Below are 14,013 nucleotides of genomic sequence, written 5' to 3'. Positions count from 1 at the left end.
AAAGACTGATCAAGCTCATTATACACAAATCACGATAGCTAAAGCTGATGCAATAGTTTACATTAATGTAGTATTTTAAGATTTGCAAAGTTCAAATCCTGCCTTAAATATTTACTAGCTATATAGACTATTTCTGAGTCTCAGTTTCCTTTTTTATAAATGATAGGGTTGAGTTTGAGACTCTTCAAAATGCCTCACAACTCTAAATCACATGATTTTATGATCTTAAGTGCTTTACAAATGTGATCTCATTATAAATCTTATTTTACAGCTAAGGAAACAGGTTCAGATTGGCTGACTTGTTCAGAATTATATAGTTACTGTCAGATATATAATATCAGTCTAAATTCTCCTGACTCCATATTTAGAAATGTATCAGTTATACCATGCAATCTTTATAGTACAAATTTTCTTTTTCTTTTTTTTTTCTTTCTCATTAGACTGAAGGGACAGGGGAAAGTGTAAAGAGATAGGAAGAGAAAGTAAATGCTTATAAACTTAAAAAACCATTATGCCATCATGGCTTTCTAAGGATTATATCCTATTCCATACTGAAGAGTCTTATCTCATAAACATGATGTCCAGATTCATCCTTCAACTCCAAAGAATACAATTTCAAGACACAATTCAAAGCAATAGAAGTTACTGTGACTACACTTGGCAGGTGGGAGGAGACAGACTTGTGATTTCTTCAATATAAGGAGCTCCTAGAGAGGAATTTTTTCTAGCAAAACAGATGGGCAACCTCTCTGCAAAATATAATCTTAGAACACCTCCTAGAGTGACCTGTCTAGGACCATAGAGACCCAGTAAATCAGAGGTAGACTATGAATATAAAGCTTCCTAATTCCAAGGCTAACACTCTAACCATCACACTTCTCTTCCTTCCTTCTTGGTAGTGTTTCAAAATATGCATTATCATCATCATAAAATCCAAGAATGTTATAGCTGGAAGGAGACAATTTGTCGCCATGCCATCATTTTTCATATGGAGAACCTAGGACCCAGAGAGCCTTGAGCTCACTGTTTAGTAGTTTACTAGTGGCAAAGCAGATATTAATTTTATTTCAAAAATGACAAATAGGGTTCAGTACAATATTTAGTACTTGGAATGTTCATGTCATTTGCTTAATGTCAGCATGCACTGAGCTCTCCCGTAGCTCCTGTTCCATCACTATTATTTGGCATTGAATCAGCTAAGGCTTGCTTTCTGCTTTATCACATTGGGTTGGACCAACTTGTACAAATTAACCAAACTGTCAATAGATACTTAGCATCCATCTTGCACAAAGGAACTAAAATGAGATGCTAAGATATATAAGAAATTACTCCCAGCCATCAGCAATTTAAATAAGGAGATAAGATGTCACACACACACAAACACATATAAATATAAAACATACTTATGCATACACTTATATGTGTGTATATAGAGACAGATATGTTGCTGTTGTTTGTCCTTCGTTCTCAAAAAGGACTGTAACATCAGAGAGGTGATATCATGACATGCAAGTAAACTGGAATTAAGTGAGAGAGGGCCATGCAAAGTCACCATCCTCACTTTCTCCCCCAGAATCATCTGGGTCTAGTGGCAAGATATAGATCAGGACTCCAGATAGCCCTGGATGCAAGGACAGAAAGAGAGAGTCAGAGAGAGTTTATGGAAAAAAAAAAAAAAAAAAAACAATCAACAGCAGAAGACAGAAAACAAATATCAAAAGACAGGATTGAGAAGAGGAAGACACTTTCAGACTTGAATACTCAGATAAGGCCTCAAATAAAAGGCAGATTTTGAAGTGGCCCTTGAATAATAGGTAGCATTTTGAAGGTGATAATGAAGTTGTTGTTGTTCAATCATTTCAGTCATGTTCTACTCTCCATAACCTATTTTGGGGTCTTCTTGGAAAAGATATTGGAGTGATTTGCCATTTCCTTCTCCAGATCATTTTACAGGTGAGAAAACCTAGGCAAACAGGGCTAAGTAACTTACTTAGGGTCACCAAGCTAGTAAGTGTCTGAGACCTTATTTGATCTGGGAGATAACTCTTTCTGATTCCTGACCCAATTCACTATCCACAATGCTATCTATCTGCTCTAAAGAGCACTTTTACACTTGTATAATATTTTATGATTACCAAGAATTCTTATGTACATTATTTCTTTTATTCCCTACAATTATGCTGTTAGATAGTCAATAAAAGTATTAATAGCCCAAGAGCAAACAATGGAAAGAATATTCTAAGTGAGACATAAATAAGAGAATACAAGGTATGCTCAGGGTATGGGTGGATTGCTTTGGTTAGAGCCCTAAGCACTAGTCTGGGCACTGAATAGATGCTCAGAGTCTTATTGTAATTTGCCAGACCCTCTCTCCCAATGACTTTGTGCACAGGGAAAAGCACAGAAGGCAGCCCCAAATTTCCAGTATTGTTTCTTAATTAATACAGAAAATGTCACCATCTTCAATCATAAGAGTAGGTCAGATCCTAGAATGTAAACAGAAATCAAGCTTTTCATGCCCTTAGGGAATATCCTCAATTTGTGACCTTATAGCAAAACTGAGAAAAACAGATCTGAAGTTTAATGAGACTTGGCAGTCTTTACACTGTACATTAACTGTACTTCTTGAAATCTTAATTCTAAGTTTCTCCATGAAATATATTCTAGTATCTGGGGAAGCTACAAAACATTCTGAGTTAACAAATCATGGAGAGTATTACAGATATACTCTGACTGCAAAATAACATACCAAGAAGAAAGAAAAAGCATGAGATATGGGGGTCATGTCAGGCAGTTGGAAGAATACTAGAATGATAGTGAGATTATGGAAGGAAACTCCGAGCTCATCTAGTCCAGTGTCTTCATTAGGTCCTCAATTCCATATCTGCATGTTTCCAGGTGATATAGGTTTAATCCCTACTTTGTCATGATTACCTGTTTGAATTGAAATAAGTCACTTCATTATTTTCTGAACCTGTTTCTTCATTGACAAAGTGAGGGAGTTGATCTAGATGACTTCTAAAGTTCCCTTCATTTCTAAATCTAGTCCTATTTTGGTTATTTTACTTAAACAGGTCAAATGCTGTTAGAGCAAATTCCAAATGCCTGCAAAATTCTTTATTGGACTGGAGATTTGCTGAACCAAAAAGGGCTTTTAAATAAGCAAGTCATTAGCTAAGGAATTAATTTTGTTTCATTTTTTGATAAAACATATTTTCATCATAGCAGTATTTTTTTTGCAGTAGGCCTGAACATATAGTTTTAGTTTAAGTATAAGCAAATAAAAATATAGAGGTGCTAGATAAGGGGTAATTCTTCATTCACATCTAATGTTCTACTTCCACTGTTATGATGCCTAAATCATGGGATAGATATAGTACCTAAAGGACTTCTCTGAGAGATTTCACCATGATAACCTGCCTACATCCCTGAGCATAAGTGAGCTGAATCACATCTGCTTTTAAATTGTTGTTTGGAAAAGACTATGAAACTCCAATTCACAAAGCAACCAATCATTATTCCAAACAACCAGTGATGAAAGATGCATGTGATCCTCCCCCTGACAGAGAGGTGGATGACTCAGATTGCAGAATAAGACAGGTATTTGGAGATGTGGCCAATGTGGGAATGATTTGCTTGATGATGCATATTTCATACAGCAGATTTCTTTTTTTTCTTTTTCACTGAGTAGGGGGAAAGGGATGGAGAGAAAATCAATTTTTGTTCACTGAAAAAGTTTAGTTTTTAAAAACAGAGATAGTCTATTAAGGAAAAAAAAAAAAAAAGAAAAGTACTCATATAATGTTTTCATGGTCAGGTAGGTGATACAGTAGAGTACTAGGCCTGGAGGCAGGCCCACCTGAGTTCAAATCTATTAGCTGTGTGACCCTGGAGAGTTCATTTAACCCTATTTGCCTCAGTTTCCTCATAAAATGAACTAGAGAAGGAAAGGGCAAACAGGGAAAAAATATCTTGTCAAAAAAACCTTAAATGGAGTCGCAAAGAGCTAGATATTGCTGAAAAAAATACAACAACAACAGAAAAGGTTAAAGATTGTGAAGTTAAACCTGGGGAGATAAGTTAACTCTTAGACCTAGATTCCATTTCTGCCTCTGACATATATTGTGGGAGGCATTTAGTGAGGTACCAAACCTTTCAGTGTCTAGACTACATTGCAAATATCTAATGATATATGAAACACCTATCTTCCATATAGATAATGGAAAGAAGTATAGATAAAACACAATTACTACTGGATATTTTGGGTACTGTTGGGTTCTAAATGCAGCTCTGGGGAGACTGTGAAGTATGTCCGGCTTCTGTGTAAATGGTCATATTTGACTTAAATCATTTTTCAACAATAATTCATTTAAGAAATCTCATTTTATGAATGTCTTGAAACACAGACTGAGGGTTCTCCAGTATCTCAAAATGCAACTTTGCTTCAAGATATCTTTCAAACTAGAGATTCCTTCTTGAGTCACCAGTAAAGGAAAGAAACTGCTTGTTTTGCTTGGAGACAGGGCACATTTAAATTAATCAAATGCCTAAAGGTGTTCTCAACAGAAAAGTGTAGCAAAAACTTTCAAAGAAATATTCTGGGAGAAGGGGCAGTGAGGTGGTACAGTGGAGAGAGCACCAGCCCTGAAATCAGGAGGACCTGAGTTCATATTTGTTCTCAGATACTTGATACTTCCTAGCTATGTGACTCTGGGCAAGTCACTTAACCCTAATTGCCTCAGGGGAAAAAAAAGAAATATTCTGGAAGGTTACATCTGAGGATAATATTTAGGGTGAAAGAGAAGAATTTTTTTTTCAATTCCTTTTTTAAAAATGATATCTTTTTTATTCATTACAAATATGTGGACTTTAAAATTCTCTTCCAAGGGAGGAAAGAAAAAAGATACAAACCTATGACATTAGTTGTCTCTAACCAAAGCTATAAGAAGTTTTAATAAACTTTTCACCCTTTACATTCACAGAGTTCTCAACATAAGCATGTGAAAAATATCTAACAATCTAGCAATAAGTAAAACTGAGACCTGTTAAACATCTCAACTTAAAAAGTCCAAGGTCTCCCACAGCATCCAGAGTCAGTTGTCCTGATTTATATCTTGCCACTGGACCCAGATGGCTCTGGAGGAGAAAGTGAATCTGGTGACTGCACAGCCTTCTCTCACTTAAACCCAGCTCATTTGTATGTCATGGCACCACCTCCCTGATGTTGTGTTCCTCTTTGAGAATGAAGGACAAACAAAAAAACAGCTGCATAAAAATACAAGAGTCTTATAAAAACCCTCCCTCTTGATTGGGTGGTGAGACTTGGCCCTGCCACAAATAACAAACTCCAATTTCTTGAGCAGTTTCATTAGCATCGTTAATGTGGTAAGACAGAATCATCAGTAATGATGGAGCACAGCCAGGCCCATGGCATCCAAGCTCTGTTGACTGCATCTGAGATCTGGTGGATGACTAAACATATTGGAAGGAAAAAATCACAGCAGTATGCCTAAGTACTTCATTTATCCATGGGCCAAAGAAAGGCAAGAGAGGCTAGCCAAAGTACTTCGGGGTCACCGAATGTAGAAAGAGGCTATTGGAAGCACCAGCAGTGGGCAAATTACCCTGTCACTAACAGCTGCTTAGAGGGGGTGGGGTGGCCAATCAGTAGCAAAGGGGTGTAACCACATCTTCAGTCTCTCCGTTTTCCCACTGGAATAAACATCCCTGCTAAAAGATCAGGAATGTTTTCCCTTTTCTACACCTCATTATTTCTTCTGCAGTAAATAATCCCAGGCTCTCACACAGGAATAGCAAAGTGAGGAAATAATAAGACACCAGGCGCCCAGACAGAGACTGAATCACCTTCTACATATCACTGAAAAAAAAATAGGTACCTTTGCTTGAAGCTCAACCAGTGAAACAAGATATTGCACATTCTCATGCTGAATATTCTGCCTTTTTGTGTGCTTCCAATGTGAATCACCAAACTAATAATTTGTCAGTATAACTAATTATTAATATGTACACCTGGTTGGCTACATTTAATACAAATCTCTCCACGATTCTTGAAAAAAATCAGTGATAATTAGACAAGGCAGCTTTTTTTTTCCTAAAGTCATTCAAGTGGAAGCCTTTAATAGAGAATGAAATTTGTCTTAAAAGAATGAAAGAAGTTATTCAAGAGGAAAGCTTAGATAGATCATGAAATAATCTCATCAATGCGGTCACTCCCTTAATTGATGCTCTTATATTCTCTTAGCTCTTAATTTAGCTAACCCCACCTATCTGTTAAATTCATCTGGCTTCTCTCAATTCACACAGCCACCACATTAGTTCAGGTTCTTATCATTTCTCTTCTGAACTATTAAAATAAGTCTTCTTATTTTAGAAAACTAATAAGTCTTCTAAATGTCTGTTTGTTTACCTCCAATCTCCCTTCTCTCCAACCTAACTGCCATACAACTGCCAAAGTGATAATCCCATTCCTAAAACACAGATCTGACCATGCAACTTCTCTGATCAATAAACTCCAATTGTTCCCTATTGTATCTGGGATCAAATACAAACGAATCTGGTTAGCATTTAAAACTATTACTAACCCAGCTCTTAATCCACCTTTGCATCTTTATTATACATTACTCCTCTTTACAATAACCATACTGGCATTCTTACTGTTTCTAAAACACAACATCCTACTTCCTACTTCTACGCTTTTGTGTACTTTGTCCCCCACACTTGAAAATCATCCCTTCTCTCCTCTACCACTTCATACTATCCCTAATTTCCTTAAAATCTCAACTGAAGTACCACTTCCTATGTGAAGACTTTTCTGAGCCCCCACCAACCCAGATAGCAGTGCCTCCCAAAAAATTATCTGATCTCATTGGGCACTTCCATCCTCCTACTTCTTGCAACCTAAGGACTTTGGGACTTTGTCATCTATATTCCTGCTATACTCTAAGGACCATCAAGCCTTTCCATCTTGCTTGCAGTTAAAAGCTCCTCTGTATGTTATCTCCCTCACTTGGAATGTGAACTCTTTGAGAAGAGAAACTGTCTTGTTTTTCCATTTGATTACCCAGTGCTTAGCAGTGGTTGTCACACAGAAACTGCTTCAAAAATACTTTCCATTCTATTCTATTTCATTTAGTTATAATATATATATGTAGATGTGGATGGATGGAAGGATGGATAGATAGATATAGAGACATGCATATACTTATATATAATCTACATTTACCTTGTCTATACTTATAGGGATGTATTTCCCCCTTGTAGATTAGGGAGACAATGTTGAAGTATATTAAGTCATTTTCACACAGAGCAGCAAAATTGATGAGGTCTAAAAAGTCACAATGATAAGGAACCAGATAAAATAAATTCATACACTCAAACTATCTCCAGATCAAGGGTCAAAGCTTTATTGGAATGGTTAGCACATGGGCAAGGTCCTCATGAACTCACAATTAACAAGAGAGAGGTGGGACCTTTTATGAAAAAGGCTCCAGAAGAAGGTATGCTAACTATGCTAACTGTGTATATCAGTAAGGCTATCCTATTGATATGATAGCCTCAGGAGCTGATGATGAGCTTAACCTCCAAATTGTATAAGGTAACAGTCCACATTAGTACAAGATAGCTTTGTCTGTACAAGATAATTCCACAAGGTCAGTTTGCGCCTCATTGGAGTCCACTCAGATACTGGATTGCTACCAGAGACATGGTCTTTTCTGGAGTCCACTTACCCCATTAGCAGGAAATGTTTTGTTTTTGTTTTTGTATGCCTAGTGTCTAGCATAGCCCTGAGAGCACGTGGCACATGATTAATAAATGCTTGTTGATGGATTAATTGATTGGTCAATAAATATATAATTCATCATCAGGTCCTTATTCAAAGCTTTTTGAACTTAGTAGAAACTGTTAGAGATGATCTTCTCCCAGCATTGTCATATGAAATATACACTCAGTAATGGACCAATATAATAAAATGTAAAAGGGACAACAATAAAAATCCTAAATTTAGGTCCCAATGAATCAATTGTACAATTGTAGGATGGGAAACATATAAATAGCCAATTTGTTTCAAATAGGCCTGGGGGATTAGATGACTCAACATGAAACTTAATATAAATCAACTCTAGGATACAGCTAGGTGACTCAGTGGATAGAGCATTGGGCTTAAAGTCAAGAAGACCTCATTTTAAATCCAGTCTCAGACATATACTTGTCTGACTCCGGGCAAAGCATTTAACTTTTCTCTGCTTCATTTTCCTTATCTGAAAAAAAGGAAGTCATAACAGCACCTATATCCCAGATTTTTTATTAGGAAAGATGAAAAAACATTTGTAAAGCTTAAAGTACTATACAAATGCTAGCTATTACAATTACTGAAAAATATATATATTTTAAAAAAAGGAAATGACTAAAAGAAACAAAGAATTTTAAGAGGTTGGGTTGAAGAGGGTTTCCAAAAATGGGGCAAGAGTAGAAGACTGAATACTGAATTTGGAGAACAGCCCAAGTTTATTTAGACAATAGAGTATAGAGAAAGAGAATAATGAGCAATTAAGCTAGAAAATTAGGATAGAACCAGACTGAAGGGAAATCAAGTATTTATTAAGTGAATAGAGTAGAACCAAAAAAAAACTATACCAAATTTTAAAAACTGTCCTGAAAATATACTAGCAAATCAGCTAACAAAGACAGAATAATTTATGCTATAGATTAACTAACCATATCAACATTCTCCTAATATAGTTATTATATTTTATGAGACATGGAAATCATAAACTTAAAGTTATGTCATGAAACTTCTGATGTTCCTATTAAGATACAATAAAAATTTAGGTCAAATGAAAATAAATTTTAGATCTAAAAGTGATTCAGAGAGTCTCTCATTTGGCCTGTCATTCAAGTAGAATCCTTGGGGTGGGCTTAATAATCCATCACCAGGGTCATGATGTTTCCAGTGAAGTACAACCTAGATTTGAGGCAATCATTGGTTATGTTAGCCTTAGTCCTTTCCCAGATCTATGTTGTGGAATTATTTTGTTCTTTCTTTTTTTTCTTCTTTTTCTTTTATGGGAAGCAAATCAGGGTTAGGTAAATTGCTCAGGGTTACAAAGCTACTAGGTATCTGAGGCAGAATTTGAACTCAGGTTCTCCTGACTCCAGGGCTGCTGTTACAGTTGTTTCATTTTTTTTATATATTTATATCCCCTGTACCTATCACAGTGTCTAGCATATAACAGATACTTTTTGACTGAATGATTGATTTAAGCAAAAATCCTTTAGGTACATATCACCAGGGGAGGGTTTTTGTCTAACAAGCTAGGTGACCTAGATTTGCCTTATCTTTCTCACATGATTTTCTTGAAATAACTGCTTTTACTGACCTGAGCTAGTTGTTAACAAATGCCTAAAGTGTAATGGTTTTTAGTTCTTAACAAATGCTCTGAAGTCTAACGATTTTCTAGTTGTTCTTGGAGCTTTTATAGTGTCTCTCCTATTTGGGTTAAATATGGATTATTGTGAATACTTCTTTCCACTAATGACCTATGGCAGCTTCTTTTTTCACTTGAAAAGTTCTTTGTGTTACACTCTAATGATACTTTACAATAACCTTTTAATCCTTTTGTCTCCTGCCAAAAGGTCTTCTTCTCTACAAATTGTACAGCAAAATAGCAACTCCATACCCAGAAAGGTAAATTAGAAAGAGTAACACTATCAAAGATGAGAACAGCACATATTAAACTGAAACAAATGTAATTTGAAATTTGCTTGCTATTTAATGTTCTATGTAACTCCTTTAAGTTGCATTACTTTAGGCACTTCTGACTTCCAGTTTCTAGAAAGAAAATAGAAAAGGCCAATCCTATTTCTGGCTGCTGAAGGGAAAAGACTAGGAAGACATTAGAGGAACTAGCAGTCTCAAATCATTTCCCTATTTCCAGCTTGCTACACTATAGATTGTGATGAGTTTCCCCTTGGGTGAAATCCTAGACTCTTTCTTCACTGAGCTGAGTTACCCTGCTTCCAATGGGAGAGCTCCTTCACTCTGTATTATCTGGTATACGGTCTCCTATATATACTTTCTCTGATTTCTATTTTGCTATGTCTTGGATAAAGCTTTGCTATTTTTCATGTGTGCTCACTGTGAAAAAAGCATTTGATTGGAAAGGGGTCAAGTTTTTATTATAGAGTCGTGAACCTCCTTTTCTCACAAAATGACAAAGTGATAAGAAGTTAGTTTGAACCCAGTTATATCCCCTAGACTGATGGTATTAACGGGAGCAAATAGATATACTTCTAATCTAGTATTTCCTCTCTTGGAGGAGAGATGACTTCAACCTCTTGCTTCCCATCCTCAATGAGTCTTTCTTGGAGAAGGACTGGAAAAGAAGGAATGAAGGTACTTGGAAATGGAATAATGAATCAAGTGAGGTTTTGTTGTTGTTGTTGTTATTTCTTTGTTTTTTGTTTTTCTGCTTCACTTAGAATCACTCAGTGACAGTCCTTAAACACATGGATCTTTCTGAGTATAAAGGTCCCATACCTTCACTATACTTATAAAGCTCTTTATAGCTTATTTTAAAAATCAAATGGAAAGGCTTAAAGCAGGAGTTTTGGTTCCTAAACAATTTCTGAGTCTTAATATGAGTGATGAATAAACTGGTAACAATTCTTAGACTTGAGGTCAAGAAGTACAATCCTACAACTAAAGTCAATTGCCCTCTAAAGGCTGGAATAATCCTCTCTTCATTAGGATTTGGGAATAACAGTTGAATAGCATTTACTATTCTGGGATTTTTATGTAACAACTAAGTAAACTTTTCAAGTAGTTATTAAACTGTAATAAAAAAAGTTCTGAATTGTTAAAATGTAGTAATATCTTTGTAACTCTTGGGCAATGATTGATAGCATTAAAACCCTTAATTAAAAAGCCTACTTATTCTGAGAAAAAAAAGTCTATATAATAATAAGACTAATGATCGTGATATTTGTGATGATAATATAAAACACTTTATGTTATGAATCACCCTACAGTATATTACAGTAACAGTTCACATTTCTATGACTTTATGATAGTATAGCATTTTACATACATCATAATAAGAAGGTAAAGAAGGTCATAAACATTTACAAAGAGCCTACTATATGCTAGGAATAGTGCTAAGTGCTTTTCTTTACAGTTATTACCTTATTTAATCCTCATAACAACCCTTTGGGGTAGATGTTATTTTTATCCCCATTTACAGAGGCAACAAAGATTAAATAGCTTGGCCTGCCTCCAACTTCAATGTTCTACCTACTGCACCGTCAGTTACACCATGATAATAGCTTATGTTTTTAATAGTCTTTCCATGGGACTTTCAGATTCCCTCATGGGAAGCCTAGAAATATAGGAGAACCGATTTCATCAGGAATAGTCTTGGTACTAGATGCCCCTCAAGGTTATTAGGACTTTGCAAAATGGCAACACTAACCCAGTCCAGATTCTGATTATCTAGATACACTTCACATTTTCAAGAAACTAGGATAATCTCCAGGGAATTAGACATAGATTATAGTCCATGTGGCAGGGCTAAAGGGGAAGACAGAGGAAAAACAATGGACAGAGTCTGGTTTTGATACCCTGTTTATTTAATTGTCATGCTGGGAAGCAACAACACTCTGAAAAACACTCCCTGCCTCTTGGGCCAATACCTCACCATTTGTACCTTAAGTTTACAATGCCCTGCTGAGAATACCAGCATGGTACTGCTACCATGGACACTTCCCTAACATCCTGTCAAGAGGGACTTGAGGGATGATGCTCCTATTGTTCTGTGAAGATGGCAGGATAATAAGCATGAGATGGCTAAGAAGGAGCAGAGACCAGTGCTTCCCAGGAGATATATGCAGGCAGGTGGCAACTTTGGCAAATGGATGGTGAGTGAGCTCACTGCTTAATTTAATTCCTTATTATTTGCCTCTCGCCCTACTTTGAGAAAATGTCCTTTGCTTTGCCATCACATGATTTATTCTGGTTTAGTCAAGGGAGATTTCATGGAAATAGAGGTTCATGAGTTATGAATCAAACGCATGATCATCATGGGTTTGGAAACAGCCAAAAGCTATTAGAGACTTGTGGGTATATGTTTATTTTTAATGACAAAATACTTTACCTATCTTCCAGGATACTGTGAAGAAAGTGCTTTGTAAATCTGAAGCTGTATATAAACATGACCTGGATAATACTATTATTTTGCTCCTCACTACAAAGTAATTCACATATTATTTGTATATTGCAAATGAGGAAAAAAATGAGAGGCTGAGTAACCTGCCAGCTAATATAAACAGAGCAGAGGTTTGAATCTATGACTCCTAATTCATCCAAATGCCTTTGAAAAGAGAAGTGTATTTCAAGTTAGAGAAATTGGGTCTGTATCATGACTTTGTCACTTACTACATATATAACTTTGGGCAAATAGCCCAAAAGTTTGGGCAAATTTCTCTGGATCTCAATTTCCTCAACTACAAAATGAGAATTGAATTAGGTGATTCAGTAGAGTAGAGAAACAGGTTGGGGATGAAGTCAGAAAGACCTGAAGGGTCTCACACAATTGTGTGACTCCAAAGGAGACACTTAATCCTGTTTATCTCAGTTTCCTCATCTGTAAAATGAGTTGAAGAAGAAAATGATAAACCATTCTAATATTTTTGCCAAAAAATCCTGAGATCAAGAAGAATCAGATATGACTGAAAAATGACTGAACAACAACTTTGAAGGTTCCTTGCAGATCTATGAATAGGATCCTTGATTTTTTTGATAAAGTGTAATCAAAAATATTGTATGCATGATTATTTTCCATCAAATTGATGAGTCTACCATCTAAGAAAAATATCATTAATCATGAGATGAATCAAAGATTACTCTTTGAATAGGGGAATCCTATAATCATCATTCCTTTCCACTTAGGACAATTATTAATTATCTTCTCACTATAGGAAGTGTAATAATGCAATAGTGTAAGCCCCAAAAGAAGCATGCAACCTTACTTTTTCATCATCGTCAGTGAAGGGAACACCTTCAGGAGTTTTGTTTATTGCTTGTGCAACACCAATGATCTCCCCATCACTGTTTCTGATCGGCATACACAACAGAGACTTTGTCTTGTATCCGGTCAGCTTGTCGATTTCATCATTGAATCTTCGGTCCTAAACAGAAGAGAGATGCAGTATTAATCACCTATGACTCCTTGCAAGAGGAGAGAAGGTTGTTTTGGAGCAGTCTTTTTTATCAGTTGTGCAATCAAGGAAATCCTTTTCCAATCATCCTTTTCTATATCAAATGGGTTTGGTATGATGTAATGGGAATATTGGGAATATTGTAATAAATCATTGCAAACAGCTCTACACCTCCTAAAAAACATGAAGATTAATTCTAATATATTATTTATTAAATTATTCTATTTTCACATAAATGACTGAGTATCTCTTTAGCATTTAATTTCAAAATGGAGAAGACGTATATTATCATCAAATCATCAAATTTGGTCAAGTTTTTGTGATCAAGAGGTGGGAGTTAATAGATGGCACAGTAAATATAATGCTAGGCTTAAAGTCAAGAAGACTTTCTGAGCTCAAATCTAGCCTCAGATACTTACTAGCTTTGCAATCTCAGTCAAATTACTTAACACTGTTTGCCTCAATGTCTCATCTATAAAAATAAGCTGACGAAGGAAAGGGCAAACCACTCCAGTCTATTTGTAAAATAAATAAATAAAAACCATTTGGACATGACTGAAAAATAAACCAAAACAAAATAGATGACTACATTTCAGTGATAAGCAGTGTTTGAAATGCGGAACAACACAGAAAAACTCCATCTTTGGATTTCTGGCTCCTCATCTCTATAAGGGGATCAGAAAAGGTGACTTGTAAAGGTACTTCCAGTTCTAAATCAATGATCTTATGATATTAAAATGATGTTAATTCTATTCCCCAGATTTCTGCACCACAGCAAAT

General features: G+C 35.8%; 1 protein-coding gene across 1 annotated transcript in view; it reads right to left on the bottom strand.

The window, feature by feature from the left end:
* The window catches only part of PDE11A (phosphodiesterase 11A), a 258,746-nt gene that overhangs the window by 168,284 nt on the left and 76,449 nt on the right, over window positions 1-14,013 (bottom strand). The window contains exon 2 of the mRNA XM_051990663.1: window positions 13,045-13,203. Within this exon, the coding sequence (XP_051846623.1) occupies window positions 13,045-13,203 (159 nt within the window). The remainder of the gene's footprint in view (window positions 1-13,044; window positions 13,204-14,013) is intronic.

Source organism: Antechinus flavipes, chromosome 3 (genome assembly GCF_016432865.1).
Source record: "Antechinus flavipes isolate AdamAnt ecotype Samford, QLD, Australia chromosome 3, AdamAnt_v2, whole genome shotgun sequence".
Lineage (NCBI taxonomy): Eukaryota > Metazoa > Chordata > Mammalia > Dasyuromorphia > Dasyuridae > Antechinus > Antechinus flavipes.
This window is presented reverse-complemented; position numbering and strand designations above follow the sequence as displayed.